Source organism: Astatotilapia calliptera, chromosome 5, assembly GCF_900246225.1.
Source record: "Astatotilapia calliptera chromosome 5, fAstCal1.2, whole genome shotgun sequence".
NCBI classification, from domain to species: domain Eukaryota; kingdom Metazoa; phylum Chordata; class Actinopteri; order Cichliformes; family Cichlidae; genus Astatotilapia; species Astatotilapia calliptera.
The window spans coordinates 11,507,281-11,534,777 of record NC_039306.1 but is presented as its reverse complement, the minus strand read 5'-3'; the positions used below and the strand labels follow the sequence as shown (position 1 = coordinate 11,534,777).

At 38.9% G+C, this 27,497-nt stretch overlaps 1 protein-coding gene across 3 annotated transcripts in view; it reads right to left on the bottom strand.

The window, feature by feature from the left end:
• The window catches only part of stab1 (stabilin 1), a 183,689-nt gene that overhangs the window by 132,765 nt on the left and 23,427 nt on the right, over window positions 1–27,497 (bottom strand). For all 3 annotated transcript variants that reach the window (XM_026167240.1, XM_026167243.1, XM_026167242.1), the window contains 21 exons: window positions 26,514–26,645; window positions 26,275–26,346; window positions 23,128–23,241; window positions 22,817–22,870; window positions 20,260–20,340; window positions 19,983–20,141; window positions 18,806–18,868; window positions 13,256–13,348; window positions 12,761–12,847; window positions 12,570–12,681; window positions 11,012–11,198; window positions 9,642–9,735; window positions 8,713–8,871; window positions 8,351–8,446; window positions 6,748–6,843; window positions 5,631–5,678; window positions 4,861–4,994; window positions 1,619–1,730; window positions 1,112–1,189; window positions 850–951; window positions 624–725 (listed from right to left, as the gene is read on the bottom strand). In XM_026167240.1, coding sequence (XP_026023025.1) covers window positions 624–725; window positions 850–951; window positions 1,112–1,189; window positions 1,619–1,730; window positions 4,861–4,994; window positions 5,631–5,678; window positions 6,748–6,843; window positions 8,351–8,446; window positions 8,713–8,871; window positions 9,642–9,735; window positions 11,012–11,198; window positions 12,570–12,681; window positions 12,761–12,847; window positions 13,256–13,348; window positions 18,806–18,868; window positions 19,983–20,141; window positions 20,260–20,340; window positions 22,817–22,870; window positions 23,128–23,241; window positions 26,275–26,346; window positions 26,514–26,645 — 2,175 coding nt within the window. The remainder of the gene's footprint in view (window positions 1–623; window positions 726–849; window positions 952–1,111; window positions 1,190–1,618; window positions 1,731–4,860; window positions 4,995–5,630; window positions 5,679–6,747; window positions 6,844–8,350; window positions 8,447–8,712; window positions 8,872–9,641; window positions 9,736–11,011; window positions 11,199–12,569; window positions 12,682–12,760; window positions 12,848–13,255; window positions 13,349–18,805; window positions 18,869–19,982; window positions 20,142–20,259; window positions 20,341–22,816; window positions 22,871–23,127; window positions 23,242–26,274; window positions 26,347–26,513; window positions 26,646–27,497) is intronic.

Sequence of the window (27,497 nt, the reverse complement as noted above, 5' to 3'; positions counted from 1 at the left end):
GTCAGTCTGAATTTCACCACTTTATTCGTTTAGGTTGCACAATCCACATGTTGTGATGCCAATAAATGTTTTCACATAGTTCACATACGTAAATAATATTAAAGGTACTTTTTGTAATTTCCCTCTGCAGATTTTGGGTTAATGTTCACCACCAGGAGGTGCTGTTTTACCAGTGGATGCATTGAAATATTTTTGCACTTATGCTGCCATTTAATTTGTAATATTTTTTTTTCACCCTCCCTCAGTTTCTCAAGAAGGTTTGCCTTTTTTTGTAAATAAGAAATTAAATAATAGTTATACTGACCCGCTGTACCAGTTAATGGCTTTTGTGCAACTGGTGTTACACAAATATACAGCCCAGATGTTTTAAACTCAGCTGATATTCTAACACCTAATGATCGTTACATAAATGTTTTTGGACATAAACTAAGAGTGGTTGCTCCTTCACATTTTGTTAATAGATTTAGCTCATTTCTGAATTATTTGAGTTATTTTTAAAAATGGGAAATGTATAAATACTTTAAAGGTTGTATAAAACAACCTTTAAAGTATCCATTTTCTTGACAAGTGTTTGGAGGTTTTGCAGAATAGCAGCTGTCCACTGAATTATATTATTGACCTACCAGGATGGAGGTGTTAGTCCTGCTAAGATGCTGCCTTATAGCCTCATCTGTTGGCAGCAGAAGTGTAAATGACTCAGTAAGATTTGAAGACAGGTTGTACATCTGAGAGAAAACACACAGGAAGTTAATTAAATGTAATAATAATAATAAGAAGAAGAATAAAACAAGATTAAAAATAAAAAAGGATTACATCTTATCACATGATGCTGAGATCAGACAGACTTACCAGAACATACTCTCTGAAAAGCGTGAAGTTGGAAGAGGAGTTTAGGAAACCCATAAGTGTGGGAGGCTCAGGTGGGCAGTCTGAGAGAGGCGGAGCCAGAATCTGACAACAGACAGACAGAGAGAAAGGTGCTCTGTATGTGTAGATGGGGAGAGAGTAAACTAATATGCTAATAATGTTATTTATTCACATCATTATTTGCTCTGCATGAAAAAAATCTGTATTTATTTCTTTTCATTTCACTGTAAAGATTCACGTGTACCTTGTCTATGAAGTGGAGATAGCCATTGATCGCAGGTAGGTTGGGGGTGAGGATGGATGCTTTTCCAATTTGGATGACCTGAAACACGCGCGCACACACACACACACACACACACACACACAGCCCAAAAGGTAAGGTACAATAAAATGGATCCAAAACAATAATGGTACTGACTGAAAAGTTATTCTTATAGATTTTCCTATTAAAGAATTAAAATGACAGAATGATTTTGATTGAAAGATTGACTGAATTGATTGAATGATTGAAATGATTTTTCTCTCTAATTTTGTTAAAGTATACCACATTTGTCTGTAAGCGCCAGTTTAAAGAGGATAAAATGCAAATCATTTCCATAGAAACTAGTTATATCTAACATGAATGTAGTGACATGAATACCCTTGTACACCTGCAGTTTCTACATCAGGCAAACCTTGTGAACACAAAAAATCTGAGTAAACCCACCAGAATGTATAGTTATGTGGTGAGACACAACTGACCCACTCTTACCCCACTGCTGTTGCTGATCTCCCACTGAGTGGGTAGGTTTAGGGTTGGCAGTCTTTTGCCCACCATACTGCCCAGATCTTCCACAGAGTAGATCCCCTTCAACACGTGGGCCCTGCAACCAAAGGGAGCAGTAAATAAATGAAAAGTTTTCTAAAACACACAACACGCTCCAGGATCCTGTCAGCAAAGGACATGTGATCTATCAGATCAGCAGTTCCTAATTTAAACAGTACAGAAATGTTTAATTTTTACAGTCTTTCAGATGCACCACCAACATCTTTACTGACACAACTATCAGTGAGGGAAATGCTTATTTGAACTCCTGCTGAATTTGTAAGTTTGCTCAATTACAGAAGACCTGGTAGTTTCATTTTAATTGAGACAGAGAGAGAATCCAGAAATATAAAAGAAAAAAACACAGAGTACATGAAACTCGCATGTCACTGAATGGAATAAGTAATTCATCACCAAGCAAAATATGACTTAGTACTTGGCGAAGAAACCTTTGTTGGCAAGCCAAATGGTAACTTGTAGTTGGTCACCAGGTTTGCACAGATCTCAGCAAGGACTTTGGCCCACCCCTCATTACAGAAACATTCTAAATCCTTTTTGTTTCTTGGATGCTGCTTGCCAACACAAAGCTTCAGCTCCCTCCTGACCAGAAAAACAGCCCCAAAGCATGATGTTACCACTTATGTGCTTAACTGTGGGGATGGTATTCTTTGAGTGACCCTCAGTATTTCTCTTCCTCAAACACAGCGGGTTGATTTGATTTTGGTTTAATCTGACCACAGCTCTTTGTCTCAAACCTTCTCTGAATCATTTAAAGGTTCATTGACAAACTTAAGACTGATGTGTACGTGTGCCTTTTTGAGCAGGGTGACCTTGTGGGTGCTGCAAGATCTCAGTTATGGCACAGTGAGTAACCATTGCTGTTCTTGGTGTCTGTGGTTGCTACTGCCTTCAGATCATTAACAAGCCCCTCCCACATAGTTTTAGGCTGATCCACCTAATTTCTCAAGATCATCTTCACCCCATTAGGCAAAATATTACATGGAGCTCCAGACTGAGGGTGATTCCTAATCACATTTCTATTTTTCTTCTATTTTCTATCATATCTGAATAATTTTTCAGTTGTCGTCTTCACACCAAGCTTCTTGCTGATGGCCTTGTAGTCCATTCCAGCCTTGTGCAGGTCTACAATATTGTCTTCCTTTGGCAGATAAGGAGTTAAAATCAGGAATCTCTGTAATTGATTGATTGTAATATTTTTGCCACATGGGCATAGAGCCAATCTGTGGGAGCCAGAATTTTGGCTGGGTTATGGAGGATTGCATTTAGTTAGGTATGAATATAGGTGAAATGCTATAGGTGAAATGCAGCACCACTTAATCTGGGCAACTGACCTTTCAATATCAGTTGGACAATGGGGAAGAGGGCGATGGGCTGGGGGTTCATATAATTAATAAATATTATGCTATACATTTAAATACAAAGATCAGAGATCGTAGCGATAGCAAATATCCATGAACACTATACTGATATAATACCCAAATACTTTACATACCGATCTGTAGAACAAGAGATTAACATTAAACTGTGCTTCTCTGTGGCAGCTCACCTGCCTCACCTGTTGTGAAATACTATTGGCTACTGACTGATTATCTGTATGTGTTGGGTATAACTAAATAATTATCAGTCACTGCTGCTGTGTCTTATGCATAAATGGATCTCTGTCTTTGGAGACACACCTATGGATCATATGAGGATTCAAGTATTTAATAAACTCAAACAGCTGTAAGCAGTGTGAAAAGATAAGGTAAGGTAAAAGCACATCGCACATGCCTAAGGCGTGATAGTCAGCAATTCAGGTAATATGTAAATGTGGGCACAAGCAGAATACAGCTCAGGCTTCTTATTCTCCAGGCTAATGTGGAGAGGAGACGCCTTTTAAGCAAAGTAAGATTTCCTCTGGCCACATGCTGCCCATATCTGCCAAATCTCAAGCGAATTATACTGTATCCCTTTAAATCATTCTATCTCTGTGATTCATTAAGAAAACGATCATACAGACCTTAAACTAGATTGTGGTGTTAGATAAATGAGTCACTGTCTATAGCTGTCTCATCAAATTTACAATGGCCTGGAGAAAACTCTGGAAATACTCATTTCCATGAGGAGTCTCAGGTCGTTTGGAGTGGAGGGCCCACTCCTGAAGACCTTCTATGACTCTGTTGTGGCTTCTGCTATCTTTTATGGTGTGGTCTGCTGGGGCGGCAGCATCTCTGCTGGGGACAGGAAGAGACTGAACAGGGTGATCCGAAGGGCCAGCTCTGTTCTAAGATGCCCTCTGGACCCAGTGGAGGTGGTGAGTGACAGGAGAACGGCGGCTAAGCTGTCATCCCTGATGGACAACATCTCCCACCCCATGCAGCAGACTGTGACAGCACTGAGCAGCTCCTTCAGTGGGAGACTGCGGCACCCACGGTGTGGGACGGAGAGATTTCACAGGTCTTTCCTCCCCACTGCTGTCAGACTCCATAATAAAGACTTTAACTGATCAAGCACACACATCCATACATATGCAATAATACTAAGTGCAATAATCCTTTCTGTCATCGTTGTATTTTTACTCAGTTGTATATAGTATTTGTATTTGTATTCTATTTTTATCTTATTGTATATTTATTTTATTTTATTCTACTGTATATAGTATTTTATTTTATTCTATTCTGTACAGTTGTGTACTGTATTTATTCTTATTGTATTCTAATTTTTGCCTCATAACTTTTGCACTGTCCACTTCCTGCTGTGACAAAACAAATTTCCCACGTGTGGGACTAATAAAGGTTATCTTATCTTATCATACACAGAGATTCTCTGTAACTTATCATAATACCCCCGCAGACTCCTGTGAGCTGGTTTAAAAATCACTTTAATTTTTATATTGCACTAAAACATAACAGAGTTTAAAGACAAGCATATTACTATATAATACAGAAAAAAATAAAACATAACAACCAAACAAAAGGACAAAGAAGATTAAAATTCAATATAAAATCAATATTTTAAAAAGTCTACAAACAGAAAAGTAAACTAAATTTCTTAGTTAGACTTTGTGCTAAGCTGGCTCCATTTTTATTTTGTGTTAGAAACACTGATTCTGTCACACAAACTTCATGCACTGGCATGCTTTGTCTGAGCTCAAGGATCAGTTTTAATGTGTGTGTGACTTTACTAACCGCAGAAAGTAAGGCAGGTGGTGTCGGGTGTTCCAGAATAAGATGTCAGCTGTACTCATGTTCCTGAGAGCGTCTCCAGTAGGCACCAACACAGTTAAGTTCCCATTCAGGTCCTCAAAGGCATGACTGAAACGCTGATCACATGACACCGTATACAGCTTAGTTATCATTGGAGCAGAGTAGTTTATGAAAACAATGAGCAGGTGGAACTACAGAAGCTTCACCTGTGTCAAAGGTAACACTCATTCTGGGTAGGTGTCTAATTGTTTTGGCTGCCTTGACTCCATTGGCTGGTAAATTTATTCATATTTTTTAACTTTTAACAACACTTTTGCCACTACAGTGCCATGTACAACAATAGATGAGAAAACCATCACACAGTTGACAAAACAGCGATTTCTGTAAAGGCTTCCCTTTTCTGTCAAAAACATATTTTTACAGAAGGTGGAAATGTAGAATATTTTATAAAATCAGTGTGCGTTTAAGTTGACACATATTCTTTTAACAGGCCAAAATGCACAGCAGTAAATGTCTTTAGCTTATGTGTCAGTCTCTACACCAGTCTTCTGAGAGGCTCAAAACAGAAAGGAGGGAGCTGCAGGAGAACAGCTGTAGAAGGGGTGAAAATCCCAGATTTCTACCTATTTTCAACATCAGTCACTAAATTAGGAAACTCGCCAGCTATCAAGGCTTTAATGTAGTTTAACTTTGAACCGAGAAAACTGACGAAGTTCAATAACTATAGAGTAGTTTGTCTTCCTCTTACTTACCTGAGTCAGCCGGTAGAAACTGTACATCTTTACATTCATCTCCAGCTCCTGCAAACACACCCACAGAAACATAACTGTGTAATGAATTACAGTTAATGAATCAAGTCTGATTAATACAAACAATAACAGAAATATTTTAGAAATCTTGTCTAAAAACATTTTAAAAAGTAAGAACTAGATTGATATTTATGAGACAAATAACAAACTGAAGCCAAATATACACACTGGACTTCTCTAAGGAGTCAGAAATTTATCAAGCGTAACATTCAACCAGTAAAACATTTTTTTCTGTTCAGAAATGCAAAAAAATAACTGCAATCTGGCATTTTAATTTAAAAAAAAAAGAACTAAACCCATGCCCAGACATTTGACTTATATGACTTATATAAGTCATATAAGTCTATATAAACTTATATAAAACATATATCATATGAAAGAGCATGGAGAGGGCGATCCAACACACGTTTTTTCAATTAGATGCCCTATGATGTCACAATGATGCAATAAACTTTGCAAAACTCATGAATGCATCTTAAAATCTTATTTTTTTTATATAGAGGCTAAAGATCTCAGCCAATTGTGCTACAATCATATGAGTAAAAATCATAAAATACAACATTTTAGTATGTAAGGTTTCAAGGTCAAAGGTCAAAAGTCAGACATCAGTGCTTGTTTTATAAGCAGGTTAATGCCAGCCTGTTATAATAGAAACATCATAAAACAGTTTTATTATATCCTTGCTCGTGTTCTCTGAGTGCTCATGTTAAATTTATTTTTTCTGCAATAAATAAACTAATAAATAATTTACATTTTTTTCCTTTTCTTTTGCAGCCTGAGGACCGGCTACATATTGGCCACATGTATGCTTTTTTTTTCTAAAGCATAAAAACTGAGTGTAACCTGAAAAATGTTGTATGGTTGAAATGAAATTAAAGCACCTGCAGTAAATAAATATAAACGGCCTTCAATCCAGATTATGAAAAAGATATTCGTTCCACACTTTGACTGTCTTTCATTTTATTTTCACTTAACATAGTGAAACTGATTTGGCTCACCATGAAAGTGAATGAGTTCAACTTATATAACCACAATGAATCATAATGAGCTAAGTATTTACGTCAAGTAATGATCCGTAGCAAATGTTTCCGTCTCCAGCGTAGCCGTCAGGACAGGTACAGGTGTGACCTCCACCATCTGTCTTCTCACACTTTGCCTGACATACAAAAAACAAAACACACACACACACACACACACAGAAAGAGAGAGAGAGAATTATAGGATGCTAATCTAAATCATTAATACTGTGGCATCACAAAGTACTCACAAACTAATTTTTTGTTTTACATGCAAGAATTTCCTTTGAGATAACAGTCGATGACATCGCCTGTACCAAACATAATGAAAAGTTCCGACATCAATAAAGATGAGGTTTGACAAGCATTAGAATAGTTTTCAGGTTTTCCAAGAGCAGCTGCTAGCGTAGGCAGAGACCACCCTCACTAACTTGTGATGCAGACCCAGTAATTCTGTTCTACGAGCAGGGCAGAAAAGAGAAACAAGGTTTATGCCTACTATGCTCTCAAGGGATAAAGATTTAAACTTTAAAAATAGAAAAGCAATAATACTATGGTCTCTTCAATGACTAGAAGTATGAACTATTTTCTACAAAGTGTGACCATAAACAGCTTTTCTACACACAGAGGGATGCTTTCTTTGTTAGCATACACAGATCAGGACCTCGAATCAAGTGTAATTATTTGATTCATCTGGTGAAAGTGGCTGCTCTGACTATGGGTCTCACTAAGGTTGCTCTCATCATATCCCCAATACAAAATGCCAAACAAGGAAAAAATTTCATGTTGGGAAAAGAATCACAAGCTCTAAAGATTTAATAAAATTCATCCAACAGACAAAGACTTCAAATACTTTCTTGATGTCTGATCAAATCTCATTATGCTAATAAAAAAAGTTTCACAATCTTTTAGCTATTTTACCTAATTTTTTCAAACTAATTTGTTTTAATGATCATCATTAAGATATTTTTCCTAATTGCACCTTATTTGCCCTGCAAGTAGAGTTCCTCTGTAGTTATATACAAATGCTAATTGATGGGACTGAATCTTTACCTTTAAACTTAATGGATTTACACTGTTGATACATTTTTCTGAATGCAGAGTTAGTGTAACACATCAATGAGAAAAGCTACAATTATCATTATTGAGTGCTAACCTCCAAGGCTTAAATTGAAGCTTGAGGCTGGCTCCAAAACAAAGCCAGTCCCGTCAGACTCCTATGTTAAAATACCCAACTTTACAGCATTAAAACTATTTAATGCCTGTTACAATGGTACCAGGCTCTATAACTAATTTTCCCCATTAATAATAACTATACATCTTATATATTTGGCTTAAAAGTTAGAGGTTCTGACTAACAGGTGTGCTGACTTGGACAACTGTAGCTGTAAGTGTCTGCTAGGCTTCACCTCCTGACTCACTGAACTGGAGCTACACTCTACATGGTGTTTGTGCTGCTGATCACATAACACTACAATCTCATTCGAAACCAACATGCTTTATTTAACCCAAAAGTTGGGAAATTGTGATCTATGGTTATTATTAGTCATTCTTACTTGGCATATGTGTTCATGTGTGTGTGTGTGTGTGTGTGTGTGTGTGTGTGTGTGTGTGTGTGTGTGTGTGTGTGTGTGTGTGTGTGTATACCAGCTCATGGCAGCCTCCGTTCTTTTTTAGGCAGGGGTTGATGAGTCCACACACCTTTCCATTGCCCATGTATCCAGTTTTACAAACACAGTCACTCTGCAGATGGAGAAACAGTCAAATGAGAAACAGAACAGCCTGACAGCTGGTTAATAACCAGTTATTTTTGCATATACAATGGTGAATTCTCATATTTGCAACTTTTACATAATGTGGTCAGCATATATACAAGTGATCTCTGGTTAGTTTTGGCCCAGGATTTATACTGGGCTTCTATACCGGAGTACAAGAATCAAAATATGGAGCTGAAAATTCACAATGAACATAGTTCAAAGTTTATCCTATCACAAATTTTAAGCACGGACCTGTCCGGGTCCGATGTGTTTACAGTCCGCGTTGGTGCTGCAGCTTCCTCGACTCTCCAGCAGACAGTTGTTGATCTCCACACACACTCTGCCATCACCCGTCCAGCCCTCAGCACACACACATGAAGCATTACCTGGACCCGCATATACACACTCAGCCTGCAGAGAAAGAGGATGTGTCACAAAGACAAGAACACTGCACTGAATGAGCTTATCTTTATGATTACTGAAGGTGAAAAGTTAAATAAAATCACACACATTAAATAAATATAGCAGAACAACAACACATAAAGCCAGATTTACAAAAAAAAAATGTGACAAAACAGTATGTGAGCATAATCCCCAAAAAGCTTTCATAGTTGTTGTTAGTTAGTTAATAGCTATTTTTTAAACACAGGCTCAGTCAGTTCATTTCAGTATCGATCAAGAAATATAAAACATGCTTTTTTCTTCTTCTTTCTTTCTTCTTCATTAAATATACAAGCAGTAAGTTGAAATGTTGCAAACATTAGTAAATCGGTTTGTGTGCTTTATTGAAATGAAACTCAATTTGAAAGCTCTATAGTCACTCATCTGTCTGCTTTCCTGGGTGTTCGGCTGCTTTTCTGTTCTTTACATCACTAAAGATTTCCCACACTGTCAATCTCAATATTGCCATCATTACTCTAGTCCAATTATCTTCTTGCCCACATTCTTTGAGCCAATCAGCTTCCATTTTTGTGTCAAATCTCCGTCGTACTCCCTTACAGACCCTCATTCGTTCAACCCTCCTCCTCCCAATCCCCACCCCACAGACACCTCAGTCAGAGCCCCGTTTCACAGCCTCAGGCTTCTTCCTTCACCACCATCAGCGTCTAGACTCCGGGGGGGTTCTGTCCTAAATCCTATCACTGCTTTGAAGACACACACACACAAAGAAATAATCTTACATTGGTGTCGCAGTCTCCTCGGTTACTCTTCAGACAGGGGTTGATGGCAGTACAGGAGTGACCGTCACCCTCATATCCATCCTTACATACACACCTTATGTAAGACACACACACACACACACACACACACACACACACACACACACACACACACACACACACACACACAGTTAAACAAACTCAACAGGTGATGCAATAACAGAGGTGACAAATCCCTGTTGTTTATTTCTTCACAGAACATCGCTGAAGGAATTACTAAAAATCTATTTAAACAACAGTACAGGACAACCAGAACATTTTAACCACGCCAGCATTTAAACCTTTGGCAGTTATTTGATCATAAGATGATGGATGAAGAGACATTTTGGCTTGATTATGGCTTTTGATTAAACGTTTCCACATGAATTTCAGGGCAGTTTCTTAAACGCCCATTAGATTGTTTTTTTTTTTTAATTATAAAACTCAAAGTAAAACTTAGCTTTTATATATACATAAAAAAACAACAAGAAATGCTATACGTTTCCTCATCACAAAACCCAGGGTGTGCAGTTGTTCAAACTTCATTTTTTCATTCATTCATTTTTGAGAAAAATAAGCCTCCACTTAGAGATAGGATGAGGCCCTAAGTTATTCAGGGGGCGCTCAGAGTAGAGCCATAACTCCTCCACATGCAGGACATGTGGAAGAGTTTATGTCTGTTGGCTGGCACAAGAACACTTGGTGTCCTGGGAGCAGGTGGATACAAAGGACTCAACAGGGTGGGCTGGTGGATAGATGGATGGATGGAGAGATCTGGGGTAAAAAAAAAGGATAATTTTCTCATGCTGGGCCAAACACAACAAAGCTGTATCAATGAATAAACTGTCACAAATGTCTATCTGTCTGATAGCTTCATCTGCCAACAGTATGCCATCTGTCACGAGAAGATCAGTCATGCTAACGCAAGTGCCAAGCAAGCTAGAATAGCATTTCTGATGAAAACTTGGCCTACTTCACAAAAAACCCCAGATCTGATCGAGCATCCTCCTTTTCAGGCCAGTAGTGAAACATAAAAATTGCAGGTATTGTACAAAGTCTTTAATCCTTGATTATCACAAGTACCTTAATCCGAAAACGTAGTCCAAAGGAGAACTGAGGATACATCCGATTACAGAGAGTTTTGTGCAGTTTGTTTCAGACATTGAGGAGTAAGCGAGCGGGGATGGCTCCAGAATGCTAATTAAATGTCCAAAAACAGACCTCAGGAGCCACAGCAAGAACAAGAAAGTTTTTGCTGTCTAAAAATTTACAACACCTAAAAAGTGACTCAACACAAAACGATCTCTCAGCATCAAGTTATAGTAATGGTTTTATGATTAGTATTTTCTTACGTAATAGCCAGTCCTGTCTGATTACAGTATGCGTGGATGTGACAATGCTGCAGCAGTCCGTCTGCGTTGCACGGCATGGCCGTCTTGTCACACAGGTCCCCAGAGAATCCCTCCAAACAAGAACCTCTCCGACACACACCAGCGCTGCCTGGTCGGTTATCGCACGTTCCGTGAACACAGCGGCAATCTAAAGACAAGCACATACACATTATGTCATAATTTTCAGTCAGTTAGTTTGAAATTTTAAACAAAATGCACCTCCATTACCCTCTGTACAGTACTTTATTTCCATATACAGAGGTTTTTCACACTAAATAGTTATTATAATAATATTAATCCAGTTAAGCCTCAGAAAACAGGACACTGGATGTTGATATAAGGGTAAAAATGAAGCATTTGTAAATATGATTTCCAAAGATTAATCATATTTTTGGCCTCATTTCTTCTAGCAGGTCCATAAATTAGTGTGATTTATGTGGTTCTGGGTAAAGGGCCTCAACCACTGTTGGATGGATCGACAATAAAATTCTAAGAAGGCCATTCATGTCAGGATTGGTGCAGTGATGTGGACCTTGTACTGGTCTGCTGTGGTGAACAAAGGGCTCAGCATGAAGGCCAGTTTACTGGTTGTTCTACATTCCTAACCTCACCAAAAGAATAGGACTGAGGATAGAAGCAGAGGAAATGAGCTTCCTTCATAGGGTGTCTGTGGGCTTATATACAGGCTGAGGAGCTCAGTCACTCTTGTGTAGAGCTCATACTTCGTTCTTTTGTTACTTTCTTCAAATTTATCAACTCAACAAGCATCAGGAGGCTTAATTTATTTATTGAGACAGGATGCCATGTCTGCAACTCAATGACCCTTAGTATTCAGAAAAGAAAGATATTGCAGTACCTTTTCTGAATACCAATAAAAAAATTCAGAATACCAAAGGCCATTTTATTCTCAGGATAATACATAATTCATGCTGATTTTAGGAAATAAAAATAATGGCTGCTGCCAGTGTTATCCCTCAGCCTCCTATTAGACACACCTATGGTATAAATTTTACAATCCTTCATTGCCTCATTGAGAATCACAAGATTTTCAGAAAATTTGACCTCAAGGTCCCATGAACTCGAGGTCACTGCAATTTGAACACATCTGAGATTTTTAGTAGACAGACCTACAGTATAAATTTCAAAATCCTACATTGCCTTGTTCTCGACTTACAGCATTTACAATAACTCACATTCCCAAACGTGCATGACCATGCTATCCACCCGCCCAGCAGGGTGACAATAATGCCCCATAAGCCTTTTACGGCTGAGGGGTAAAAACCCAGAATCAATATAGAAACTTACAAGAACTACAGAAAAAAATAAACATTAAATAAACAATAAACTCAAAATGAAACAAGCAAAGTCGTTCTGAAAACCAACAGAACCAAAACTGAACTTAAAAGAAAAAACTCAAACGAAATTTAAAAAACATAATTTCTGTATGTAAATACATCAAATTGGAAATGGACATTTCATTGAACATAGTGAAAAGCTGTCAGCTAAGAGGAGGCGTTACCTTCATCACAGTTCACACCATGTTTGTTTGGATCTGAGCAGATGTGGCAGGCAATACCCGTCCAGCCTGCCTGACAGCTACATGAGCCATTACCATGGATACCATCAGAGCACTGTGTGCAATCAAAGCAAAAAATTAAAAATTAAAACACATCAGCCGAGGGACGAGGCTGCCTGAATGTTCCTCCTTACAGTTCCTTTGTCGTAGCATGGATGCTGAAATCCTCCAATGCAGGGCTTACAGTCCGGACCATAGAAACCTTTACAACACTTTGCTACCTGTGAAACACACACACACACACACACACACACACACACACACACACACACACACACACACACACACACACACACACACACACACACACACACACACACACACAACAGAACAAAACCAATAAATGTTTTCAAATGTATTAAATATATGTTTCAATAAGGACTAATCCACCACTGGGGAATTGGAAGTGACAAAAGACGACAATCCAGCTCAGCAACTGTGAACATCCTGATAAATATCACACATAATTAAAATGAAAAACTAATAAAACACAGGAAACTAAGCAGAATTAAACTGATCGGACAAAACAAAAATCACAAATTACATAAAACAAAAGCAAATGTAAAAATGATTGCCTATAATAACTCAGCTGCATCAAGTTAAAAATAAAGCACCAGTTCCTCTTTCACCTGTTTGGTGGTGTTGCAGTATTTGGCGCAGCCTTTGCTGAGCGATGGCCTGAGAGGAGATGTGACGTACTCGCAGTCGCTCAGATGACTACCCTGAATAGACAGAAGCATAGATTTTTTGCTACTAGTTCACATAAAAAAAACCCGCACTGGCTGGCAAAATGACCAAAGTGATGCTGGGAAAGATTCCCAGAGCATTCGAAATTGTGTCCCTGTGAAAAGCATGGCATCAGAACTAAGAAAAGAGGGGTTTCTCAACATCAAATCATGGCACGACTGATGGTTTCTGTGAACTTCAAACACTTGAAACCAGGTTGATTTTTTTTAGGCAGAATCAGGTGAACACAAAAGCAGAAGAGCGAATCAATAAGCTCTGCAAACTGCAAGGCAGAAAAGCAACCAGACAAAGTAATTATTGCGGAGGATAAAATTATTAATCCCAATATGAAATTTTAAAGTTTTTGTCAAAGTTTTCTCCAGTGCTCTTTTACAAGCCCCTGCTGTGCTATAACTTTGTGGTGCTCAAAGCTTTTAAAATCCAGTTAAAACTGAGGATTCTCATCTAGAAAGCATCATGCAAAAGATTTTTCCAAGTGTCAAGAACAAGTGTGTAGCACAGGCCTATTGCTGGAACGCCAAGACAATTCTACTACAATGGGAAAAGCAAGACGCAAGTCACCAGAGCTCTTTGTGTTGCTCGTGCACGAGGGAGAGAACTCTAACGAGCGCCGTTCCTTCCGCTCAAACCCCAGTCACTCTCAGTTAGCTCCCCCGTAGCACTGCTCTTTATTGTGGTTACATATGGCGTTATTTTTGTGCCACTATTCTGAGCGCGCGCAAAAATTGGACAGGTGCAAGTGTTGCATTTTGAGGAGGAATTTATTTTGAGCGAAGAAAAGCTAAATTTGAGTGAACAAAATTCATTGCTGCGAGCAAAAATGTATTTTAGTGTTTGCTATTATCCATATACACACACAAAAGCAGCCCCTCTCGCTCAGTTTTTGCATTTGGGCTCGCTCGCAATGTGTTGCTTGCGCTCTCAATATTTCTGCCCGTGCGCGTTCAACTCTTTCTGTTCACCGTGCCACAAAACCAGCCAATCACAGACTTGGATGCAAAAAAATCTGATTGGCTGTTTTGGTCTCCAATCAGCTCCGAACCGGCAACCTTCCGATTACAAGACGAACTCCCAACTCTTGAGCCCCAACACAGAGTGGCGGAGTTTGAAATATTACTCTTTCTGGGTTACAAAATAAATTTTTAAGATATTTTCATGCAAGAATGGTGCTGTGTAAACTTCAAATATCTGCTTGATTTATCAAGACATCACATATTTGCATAAGTGCTCTAACGTTTTCGGAGATGCCCGTTACCCACCAGCTGACCGCGTAGCTGGACTGGCCATTGGGCGTACCAGGTATTTGCCCCGTGGGGCAATGATGATTTTTCACTTTTATGTTTGTTTGTTTGTTTTTGTAATGGTATAAACAATGAAAGGTGGTGGATTAGCCAATTGGTCATGATCAACTCTGGGCTGGACCAATTACAATACATCCGTATTGAGGGGAAAAGGAACGCGATTCATCCCGTACTTCAGCTAGAATGAAAAAAAGACACAAAGCTGGAGTTATTCTGTCTTTACGTTGCTGCACAGCTGCCTCTTCTTCTCTCATTCTCTCTCTCCCTCCCTCTCCCATTTCTACTTCAATCATGAAACTGATCAATGATCAGTTGATCGTCTCCCTTGTTTGTTTATCGCCCACTTTGCGCCAGAAAGAGGAAACCAGCGGATGTTGCGCTAAACAACAGCAGCATGTTCAAGCTTGATAAGCTGTTGTTATAATTTATTTAATATTACTTTCTAGTATCAGCTGATGTTTGCTGGAGCCACAGCTGTAAAAGCTGCTGGTCATGATATCGGTTTGGTTATGTGGTGAGAGGGAAACATTAAGGTGATACAAATCATGCATATATACCAACAAGACAGTGTACATCACTGTCACAACAGCGTTTGTTTTAGTTCAAAGGCTTTATGGTTTTTCCTATAATACCTGGTGGTGTCAGTTCAGCCTTATATATTATGTTTAACCCGAGTGACCACCCGGTCAGCTGGTGGGTAACAGGCATCTCCGAAAACGTTAGAGCACTTATGCAAATATGTGATGTCTTGATGAATCGAGCAGATATTAGAAGTTTACACAGCACCATTCTCGCATGAAAATATCTTAAAAGTTTATTTTGTGACCCAGAAAGAGTGATATTTCAAACTCCATTTTTTGCACGCGATGTAACAACCCTTATTGTTTTATAGCACCACTAGGGGGGGAGTCTCCTAGGGGGTGTGTGAGTATAGCGTGGCAGCCATTACATGCTGCTCGTGTTCTGCTCTCAAGACAGACCTCACCATTGCAACGGCCTGGCGGCAGCGACTACCAATCCCTGCACATGTATGTACGGACAGTGTAGAGCCGTGGAGACCTGGCTTGTATGGTCTTATGTTGCTGACAAGGAATAAAGGTCTGTTGTTTAATTTAACTGACTGGCTTCGAGTTATCCGGCTAACCTCCACACCACATGCCCGCAGGACCTGCTAGCCGCTCCTTCCTCGGCAGACTGCTGTTACAGCAGCAATGAATTTTGTTCACTTAAATGTAGCTTTTCTTCGCTCAAAATAAATTTCTCCTCAAAATGCAACACTTGCACCTGCACGTTTTTTTTACGTGTGCTCAAAGTTTTTTTACGTGCGCTCAGAATAGTGGCACAAAAATAATGCCATAGTTACATGAATATGTATAGATTCATTAACATATGACGTCTTACATAGGCATGCATGTGAACAAAGAGTACTGCCTGTGTGTATGTGTAGGTATACGTGTGTGTGTGTGTGTGTGTGTGTGTGTGTGTGTGTGTGTGTGTGTGTGTGTGTGTGTGTGTGTGTGTGTGTGTGTGCACAAAATGTGACCCTTTGAAGACTCCCCAGACCTGCTGGTGCCAGGAGTCCAGCAGTCCACCTAAACAAAGGCTCTTATACTAAAACAGATACAGAGTAGGTGTCCTCCTATACCATAAATCAGTTAGAGAAGGTACGACCTCTCTCGTGACCTTAGGATGTGTGTGTATGCCAGAACACTCTGGAAGGCACACAGAGTCTTAGCAGATTGCTAAGGATCAGACATCCTATCAATATGCAATTGATTATATAACTCTAAGCATATATACATTTCTAAGCATAAATGACAATCCAACAATATAAACCTAACATTCAAAACAACTGCCAAGACACAAATTAATGACTTAGTCAAGTCAGGAAGTGTAGTCTCAAAAAAGATGATCACTTGGACCCTGCACAGGAATGGACTGTGAAGTTGCAGACTAAGAAAAACTCCACTCCTGCAGGAAAGACACCTTCAAACCAGCCTGAAGTATGCTAAGGACAACCTAGAGAAAAAGCATACATGCTGAAAGTGCGTCCTTTGATCAGATGAGATAAAATTAGGACTCTTTGGCCACAGAGATGCTGCTTATGTTTGGAGAAAGAAGGAACAGGCGTACAAAACAAAGAACACCATCCCCACAGTGAAACACAGTGGTGGGAGTGTTATGCTGGGGGGACACTTCAGAGTGTCTTGAACTGGGAATCTTGTCAAGGTGGAAGAAACCATGAAGAAAGAAGGATATGTGAAATCTCAAGCAGTCACGAGCAAAACTGGGTCTGGATCGTCGCTTACCTCCAGATGACCACAGTGAATGTTATTGACAAGCATTAACCCTTTAAGACCTACCATAGAACCAAGGCCGCTAGAGCTTACTTTATATTTTTACATGCTGTAGTGCCATTTTAGGGAGCATTTCAAGTTACTATACATCAATACAACTGTTATAGCCCAAATTTTAATAATATGCATGCATTAAGTCCATAGTAACAACATAAATTGAAAAAAAGTGCAATAAACTACAAAAAAATTGAAAATCATTTTTGGTTTTCTATACATATATTTCTACTTGGAGAAATTTAAGAGGTTTATCACTCAAAACTTTAAATACAAAAAAGTTGCAAAAAATAGTTTACAACAACAGGAAATTTATTTTGAGTGTCTTCATAGTTTTATTTTTGAGATACAGCAATTTTTATATACTGCAGAAAAAACAAAAAACAATCTTATGATGCAAATTTGCAAAGAAAACAGCATGTGCATCAAAATAAACTATTTTCGGCAGTGCAATTTGAGTTCTAAGCATCACAGAAACTATTCAGAAAAGCATAAAGTCAAACATGCTTCTAAGGGCTACAAGTAAAAAACTATATTTTCCGCGAAAATGACGTCACTTTCGGTTTCGGGCAGGTAATGGCGGACATGCCATCGTTCGCGCTGACATCGATTTCAATGTGGGAAGTGTTATGAACAGCTGATCAGATCGGCAAAGTATATTTCTGGAATATTATGTTTTTGTTCCTGCAAGCGCTTTTTATGCAGCTTTTGCAAAGCTATGTGTGGACAAGCTGATGGCATAAGATGTAAGTACAACTCCGGTTTCATATGCAAAAATAAAGATTATTGCGCTAGCTTACGTGGTTCCGGTTCTACAGGGATTTAAACATAGTTACGCAAAACGATAGGCTTTAAAGGGTTAAAGCCTTGACTTGAATCCACTGAAATCTGTGGGGGGTAACTGAAGCTCTATGCCAGAAGACCATCAAATCAAGAGGAGCTTGAGCGATTCACCAAAGAAGAATGAAACCAGCAACTGCAGACTGTTATTGAGCAAAAACTGACTACTAGCATTGGAGGGGGGTAATAACTTTCAACCTGGTAGTTTTTGTGAAATAATTTTTTCCTTGTGTGAAGTAAAATAATGTAAGCATCTAAAATAAAACTAGGATGTTTGGAAAAAGCTGCGTTAAAAATCCCTTGCTCTGTTTAATAGCACTTGAGTCATACTTAAAGTGGCTGTAGCTCAGGTGGCAGAGCAGGTCAGCCACTACTCAGAAGGTCAGTGGTTCGATCCCAGGCTGCCTCCTGGCTACATGCCAAATATCCTTGGGCAAGATACTAACCCCATGTTTGCCTACTGGTGGTGGTCAGAGGGCCCGCTAGCGCTGGCAGCCTCGCTCTGTCAGTGCGCCCCAGAGCAGCTGTGGCTACAAAGTAGCTTGCCATTGCCAGTGTGTGAATGTGTGTGTGAATGGGTGAATGACTGAATGTAGTGTAAAGCGTCACTGTTTTTGACACATCAAGCCAGATATGATGAACAAGAGGTGTCAATATGACACTTTTCACTGTAGATGATTAAATAACCAATGACTACAGGATGTGAGACACACCACAAAAAGACTGAGAACCACCACCTTAGACTTTATACAACCAGACTTCATTCTTTTAACAAGAGGAGTCACCCCTGCATGAGTCACCCCCTGCAGTAGACTAGGAAGAATGCAGGTTTAAGGCAGATAGATATCCGCTTTACTTTTCAGACCCCTGAAAGCTAGGGTTATCTTTGATGTAGAGTAATAACAATATATAAAGTAGAAGAGAACAGAATGCATTTTACCAGCTCGGTGCTGCCTTCTGGACACTGGGTCGCAGAGAGGTAACTGCAGTGAACACAAGGACCCTGAAAACACACAAAAATTAAACTTTAATTTTTGAGGGAGGTGGTAATACGTGTCATGATTGGATTTTTTGTTGTTGCCTGTTGTTTTTTTTAATCCATTGATTCAAACACATAAACATGCACTAAAAGAGTTAATCCTGCTCTACTGAAAACGGCAAACCTGCTGAAAGAAAGGCTATGATTAGAGCTGGGAAATTAATAGGAAATGAATAAAAGCCCACATTTAGAAACTGTAATCAACATAATAAAAAACTCTCCTGAGAGGTGTGCAAACCTGGTGATTAACTACAATAAACGTCTTACTGCAAAGGTTTCTCCACCAAGCACTAAGTCATGTTTTGTTTGGGGATCAAATACTTACTCCAGTAAGTGACACAAAAATCTATTTATAGGTTTTATTTTATGTATTTTGTATGTCTTTTGGCTGATATACTGTCTCTCTCCAGCCTGAGACTGTTCATTTCTTTGAACTTGATCAAACTTATAAATTCAGCAGAGGATCGAATAACTTTTTCCCTCATTGTATATGTGTGTGCCTTCCTTTATTCAAGTGTGTAATCATGATTATTCTTTAACCAAAATTAAGGTCAAATGTTAATTGTGATTTTGGTTTGAGGTCATATCGCCCAGCTCTATGATATTTCCATTTCTACAGGAGATGACCTGCCATTAAAAATTTAATGTAAAGTATTATAAACAGACAAAAATGTCATTGAGAGAATCTTTTCAATTATGGCTTCATCTCCAAAAAACAGGCAAAAATGCTCTTCAAAGTCAGGACCATTGTTGTTTCTCCTTCATCGCAGTTTAAAAAACAATGACATGCAGCAGTAGTGACCCCAACTATTTCAGTTCTGATATTCATTTACATCTGCAAACTGTCAACCAGACTCAAGGCAAAAGGTTAGGAGTTACACTGTGTGAAAGAAAGAACCAATATAGAAAAACTGATGGATAGTGAAAGCGTTGCTGTAACACATGTGCTAACATCTTTAAAATCTACTGACACCCTTTTTAATTACCCCTCGCCCCCAGAACTAAACTGATTCAGACTGTGTGTGTGTGTGTGTGTGTGCGTGCGTGCGTGCGTGCGTGCGTGTGTGTCTTTTCTCACCACAGTGATCTTGCTGTCAACAACATCACAGCGGTGAGGCATGATGGGAAGGATGGAGGGCGGGTACAGCAGCCCGTCAATCATATGTATGATTCCATTGGATGCCACGATGTTGGTGCTCATCAAACGGATGCTCTTCTCACCCAATACGATCCCGCCCTGCAGGACAGAGAAGTAGAGGACAGCTAGTGTTTAAGTCATCTGCTAATGTGTGTCCTACATATGGTAGAAATTAAACTGTGACATGCATTTTTAAGTACCAATGAACTATACTTACGTCCTCAGATGCAGCGATTTTGACCATCTGATTTGCCATCGTCTGAATCCGAGAGAGTGTGCTCAGATCATCAACTGTCAGCTAGAGACAGAAAAAAATCATAACCGTGATTTTTCAACCGTGAACAAAGAATATCTAATGACGTTTATATTTTTAGTGCCCTGATCAGTAGTGTGGCTAAACTTGTGGTGCTTGAGGAATGGGTCAATAAATGTGAGGAGTTTACACTTTTAGAAGCAGAAATGTGATTAAAAAATATCTGAATAACTCATCTGATAAAATTAAAAGGTTACATGTCTGACTTTTCTTTATTTCCTTTCTATTTCCTTTCATTCTTATTCTGTTGCAGTGGTTGACGCTCATATTGAACATCCACCCATCCATTTTCTACCGCTTATTCAGAGTTCCCTCACCCAAGCCACTTCTTCCACCTGTTACCCGAATCCAAACTGGAAGCTGGTCCCACAGAAGAGGGGCCTGAAAGCTGCCTCCTATTCTATTTTTAAATACCCTGGGAATCACAAGCCCGCAGTCTGAGAGTGAAGAGGTCTAATGGGGTGATACGATACTACGAGGTCATTAAGATAAGATGGAGCCTGATTATTCAAGAACTTGTATGTGAGGAGCAGGATTTTGAATTTGATTCTACATTTAACAGGAAGCCAGTGAAGAGAAGCCAATATAGGAGAAATACGCTCTCTCTCTGTCTAATCCCCGTCAGTACTCTTGCTGCAGCATTTTGAATCAACTGAAGGTTTTTCTGGGAATTTTTAGGACATCCCAATAATAACAAATGACAGTAGTCCAGCCTAGAAGCAATAAAGGCATAAGCTAGCTTTTCAGCATCACTCTGAGACATGATGTTTCTAATTTTGGAGATATTGCACAAAAGGGAGAAAGTAGTCCTATATATTTGTTTGCATTCAGGAAAATATCTTGGTCAAAAACAACTCCAAGATACCTCACAGATAATGGTAATGCCATCCAGAGTAAGCATCTGGCTAGATAGGCTACCGGATTTCTACAATTTTTTGGACTGTTGTTACGTTCCCCTAAAAGGGTCCAGGCGATTGGGGGGGGGGGTAACAAAAAGTGTCCGGGTCAGGAAAAGGAGATAGAGGCAAAATGGTTAAATCAAAGAGTTTTATTAAAGTTTCTATTAAAACGAACTAAAAGAGACGGTCAAGCCGCTATCACCATTTAAAGAAACAAACAAAACTCAAACGTTAGTCAATAAAGTACAAAGTAAGTCAAAAAGAGTGCGGCTCACCAGCTGCAAACACGGACATGCAGCCCACTAGCTGAAAACCACAAAAACACAGCTCACTAGCTGCAAACACCGCAAAACACTCAGCTCACCAGCTGTAACCACACTAATGGCACTCTCGCCCAGAGCTCACCTTTCCCTGGGCTTAAATCTCCTTAATTACTGACGAGAGTCAGCTGCACAAAAGGGAAAGGTGGCACCTCAGGCAGAAGAGGTAGTGGGACACGTCCACACAGGCGCCTTCAGGAGGAGGCCCTGCTAGGGCCGTAACACTGTATACAATAACCTCACTTTTATCTGATTTAGAAGCAGAAATTTTTAGGTCATCAAGGTCTTTATGTCTTTGAGAAATTTAAAGTTTAACTAATTGGTGTGTGTTATCTGGCTACAGTGATAGTCTAGAGTGTGTAGAAAGTGGTAGGTGGGTTTTGGAAGAACCCATTTGAGTCTAATAATAGATTAAATGCCATGTTGAGGCTGTCATTTTTAGTATCTACATGGATGATAAAATCACCCCCAATAATTATTTTATCTGAGCTGAGAACTGAGTCAGATAAACACTCTCAGAAATCAGACAGAAACTCTAATAAGGCCCAGGATGATAGATGATATCAAATAAAACAGGTTTTTGAGTTTTCCAGTTAGGTTGTACAAGGCTGAGAATCAGGCTTTCAAATTAATTAAAACTCTAAGTCTTTGGTTGATTAACAAGCTGGTGTGAAAAATTGCTGCCTGTTTTCTCAGCTGCTCGGACAATCTGCTGGGGGAGAGCTAACAGGGCCTATGCTTCCATATATTTAAGGAAATGAGTCTTTGTTACAAACAGACAGTATGAATGGAGGGACGTAGTCATTAACGATGTGTGCAACTAATTTAACAGACATTTAAGTGTTACTGCTCCAGAAATACTGGTCAATTACACCACACTGGCTTGACTGACACATTGTCAATCAGTGAGATTATCCTGGATAATCCTCCTTTCTGACTCTAATAATAAATATAATTTGCAAAATTAGCTTCATGTTTTTACTGATGTGACCTGAAAGTGTCACTGCCTGGTGGCCAATAAAAAAATGCATGTTTCTTGGTGGCACCAAGGCCCAGAACAAGATAAATAAGGACTATTTTGAACCGTGAGCAATGCAAAGCTAAGAATAAAAGTGTGGAGCTAAGTCTTTTTTCATCTGTGTTCGCCAATGGGTAAAAGGAAAAAAGAAAGGAAAAAGCAACAAGTGAAAGTGAAATAAATGACTCTGACAGAAGGATTGGGGAGTTAGGGTAAGAGCTCACCGCAGCCTGGGAAAACACGTGGTGTCTGAGGAGTTCCTGAAGTTTATATTTGGCCTGGAAAAAAATATATATTAAAAGCACAATCTCTAATATGGAAGGAACCAAATGTGCTTTAGAAAATAACAAAACTGAACATATCTGGGTTACTTCAAGATGAATATTATCAGTAAGAATTAAGTTTGGGACAGAGTCACAAAGTCTTTGGTCTTCTTATTTGATTTGTTGATAATTAAAAAAACTCAGCATGTGTTATCTGCACTAATCATAAAGAGATGAAAAGTGTCATAAGAAGTGACTCCCTGAGGTCTTACATCATTCAGCATGTACAGGATGCTGCCATCTCGGGCTCGGTCCACAGCCTGGTTGGTGGGGACGAACACAGTGAGGGGTCCTGGCCCCCGCAACGGTGGCGGCGCCCCACAGTTCTGCAGAAAAACACATATCTGATTAACAAATGAGGATTTAGCACAGATTTCCTTTAAGCCTCAGTGCCAGACAGAATACAGAATTAAACACTTGCAAAGCCATGCCTCCCTGAGTTCAAGTCAGAGAAGTTTCATTTAAATTGTTATATAAATGTTTTGGGGGGAAAACCCTTGATTTCACACAAACAAAACAAGTTGTTTTTACAGGCATTTACCATCATTTTATGGAAATACAAAAATAGATGCTTGGAGATTCAAACTAAGAGGTGGGCTGATTTGAAACAAAAACCTTATTACAGTGGTTCAATATGCTTATGTTATAGAATATGTATGTGCATCATACAGCCCAAAAGTCTGAAGCTGAAAATGTCTAACTAAATGATCTGAATTCTCATCAGTTTATAGTCTGTGTAGAATACATTACATAATATAAATTGTAGTGCACTGCTCAATAGCCAGAGTTAGATATGCTACACATAAAAAAATTGATGTGTTATTTTAAAATTGCGTTTCTTAAAGTGCGGAAGCTGTGTAAACATAACAAATTTGAAAATAATTTAATCCACACATTTAAGGAGCGCACGGACAACATGTCAAATGATGAAATGATCTTTTTTTTTTTTACTTAAATGCGCCTTTAAATTAAGGAATCGCCAAAGTGCAATAAAAAAAATAGAATCTGGGGACTTCACAGAATCCTTTTTAGCGAGGTCATGCATTCTTCAGCAGGAATGCCAGACCAGATTCTGCAGGTAGTTACAGCATGGCTCTGTAATAAAAGACCTATCACTCACTTACACAATGATATCTGACACCTCATGAAATTAAAAAATATCTTCCACAAAATGAGGAAAGCTTGAGGGAAGTTGACATTTACATCAAATGTGATGCTATGAGTTAAGCCAGAGCTGCTGGAGTAGAAGTTAAAAAAGAATGAAGCTGGTGGTATTAGGCTGCACTGTAAATTGGGTTTAAATGAAATTAAACCTCTTATAAACAGTGTCATAAGGACTTCCACTACTAATCTTTCTGTGACCTTGGTGTTTTTTTTAAAGAATGAGGAAAAGAAGTGTCATAACTGTGGTGTGGAGGACCTAATGTAAACAAAAAGAACAACCTGAAATGAACAAAAAAAACATAAAGAGATCATCTAAAACAAAAGCAAAAGGACCCTCTCCAAGTAAATGAAACACAGGACTATATAAACAGAAAACTGACTACTAATGAGAAATACCGTTTACAACAGGTGGAAGCAATCAAAGTCAAGGTCAAGGTCAGCTTTATTTATAAAGCACATCTCCAAACAGTCCATGCTGCACAAAGTGCTTAACAATGTAAAATGCCACTAAAATAAATAAAATGCAAAAACAATGATGCAGTAAAATATAGAAAAAACAAATAAGCAGATGAAATACATCATAAAAACAACTCAAACAACAATAACAACTAAGGGCGTTAAAACCAAAATGTTTAGGTCAAAGTGTGTTTAATGCCAGACCATAAAATTGTGTCTTCAGTAGCGATTTAAAATGTTCAAGTGTTTGTGCAGATCTTGATGCAGACTCATTCATCCAGGTAAGTAAATCTCTAAAAGTTGATTCTGTTCATCTGGACGTAGCATTTTGTGGGAGAAACGTTTCGTCACTCATCCGAGTGACTTCTTCAGTCTCAGCTGACTGCAGGTTTCTCCAATCTTATAAACAGTACATTTGCATAATGACCTCCCAGCCCACTGAAGGAACAATGGGCTGGGAGGTCAGTTTCTTCATCATAATTAAGCAAATTCTAATGACCATTGATCAACAACCACTGATCAAAGCCCACTGATCAATGGCCATGAGTACCATTCACAGAGAGTTGTGGAATGGCTGCAATCACAGCATTTTAAGATGTACCCTTAGGCCCCCTCCTCGATTCAGAGATGGTCTTTCTACAGTCAGCTGAGACTGAAGAAGTCACTTGGAAGAGTGACAAAACGTATCTCCCACTGAAAACGCTACGTCCAGGTGAACAGAATCAACTTTTGGAGATGTTTGTGCATATCTAATATTAAGAGGAAGACTATTCCAAAGCCTGTGACCTGCCACAGGTCTGAAGGCTCAGTGTGATTATTAATGAAGTTACCAAAAATGACAATGTATGTTTTGTTTTCGTTTAATTAAAATTTTTTAAAGACATCCACTATTTAGAGTCATCAAGACAGCGTAATAATAGCTGAAGTCAGTCTGACCCTGCTTTTAAAGGCAGATAGATCTGCAAGTCATCAGCAAAACAGTGAAATGAAAGATTGTAGCGTGAGAAAATAGACCCCAGTGGCAACATATACAGTGCAAACAAGGCAGGACCCAAAAGAGAGCCTTGAGGTACACTATAATTAAGAGGGGCTATTTATGTTGTCATAAAAAGTCCTTCCAGAAAGATAAACCAAAACCACTGGAGGGCAGACTCTTTTAGGCCAGCATGTGATTTCAGCCTTGATAGCAGGATATCATGGTATCAGCCGTGTCAAAGGCTGCTGTCCAACAACAAGAGTGCAGCAGGGCTGCCAGAGTCCAGAGTTAAACGAATGTCATTAAAAACCCTTAAAAGGGAATTAAGGGCAGAGAGGAAGGAAAAGAAAAAAATTCACACAGTGAAAAAAGAAACAAAAGCACTCTGAGAGTGCAGCTCACTAGTATTTACTTTAGGGTAGTATGGCAGATGTTTACTTTAAATACATAAACAGCTCAAAGAAACACATCAAAAACTTGCAGACCATGTGTATACATGCTCACTCTGTTAATATTTCCACCCAGAAATCCAAAGAAATTAGAACTTATCCCCACAACAGGCATAAAATAAAACGATTTGGCATTAAATGTGGCACAATTGTGAATAAACTCCCAGCAAATCCAGTTTGTATGATACATTTAAGTGGTTTAAAATGTTTAAATTGTAAGTGTTATTTGTTTTATTGTAGTAAAACAATTTCAGCATGCGGTCAAATAAAGGAAGGAGACAAACGTGAGGGTGCATAGTCACACAAATACTTACATCAACCAAAGACAGGAAGCGGTTGTACTTGTCGTCCTTAGTCAGAATCTCTCCAACTGTCAAATCAGCAAACTTAACACAAGAAGAAGAAGACATTAAGTTTCATATTGTGCTGTACTGTAAAGGAAAAAAATAACTGCAGTGTTTTAATGTTTTTCACTCAGCTGTTGTTTAAGCTTTTTTCTGTTTCTTTTTTTGGTGTTTTCAGGGAGTTTTACATCATTTGTGTATTTACTTACCTGTTCATCACGAGGGGAGGAGTCGGTGGGTGTGATGGGCTGGTCTATGATGTGAATGATCCCATTGGATGCTGGCAGGTCTTGCTGGATGACAGAGTACAGTTTTCTGGGGTTGTCCAGCAAGATGAACCTCTAAAACAAGAGTAAGACAACCAAAAAAAAAAGACTTTCTTTAAAGAACCTGTGCATGTTATGAAACAAGAATCAAGGTTCAAGCAGGTTTACATGGACTACACATTTATCCCTCAACAAACATACAACATCCCATATTTTTAAAAAGTTAACACTTTTTTCACAGCTTCATCTGTCATTGTAGCACAAAGGATGCTAAATGTAGCCAGCATAAAGCATTAAAAATACATTCTGGTAAACTGTTTCCACCAGTCACATCCTGTACACATTACAGGAAGCCTTTAAGATTGGTGCAACAATGACACAATTACTAGTATTGTTGGGGGGGGGATATGACAACAGTGGTGGACAACATGACCGTTTTTGCAGCTAAAAATACATGTGTGCTCACTGTGAAACAAAGCTGGGAGAATGTGTGCAAAAAAGAAACCTATTGTAAGAATTAGCCCAATTATCTGGTGTGTCTTTTGTGTGTAAAGCTTCATACTGCAACGGCAGTGAAAATGAGGCTGTACAGCCTGAACACAGGTGGAGTGAAAGAAACACTGTTCTAGACTTGACAGCTGCAACTCTTTACTGCTGTAATCAGAAAGAAACCCTTTGCAGGTTAAAAGCCAATGAGATCCCATTATCAGATCACTGGCTCAACAGACTTAAACACTGAGAAAATTAGTCTGTTCACCTGCGTCTATCCACTTCTGTCTGGAGTTACAAAGATGCTTAATAAAGAAAAATTGACAAGATAAACTGGTAGCTTAGTTTGTCAATCTTTAAATTGACAGATTTATTGTGTATGTTGCTTCAGACTGATAGCGGCCCACTCATAAACAAGAGTCCAGTAAAGCTTTGACC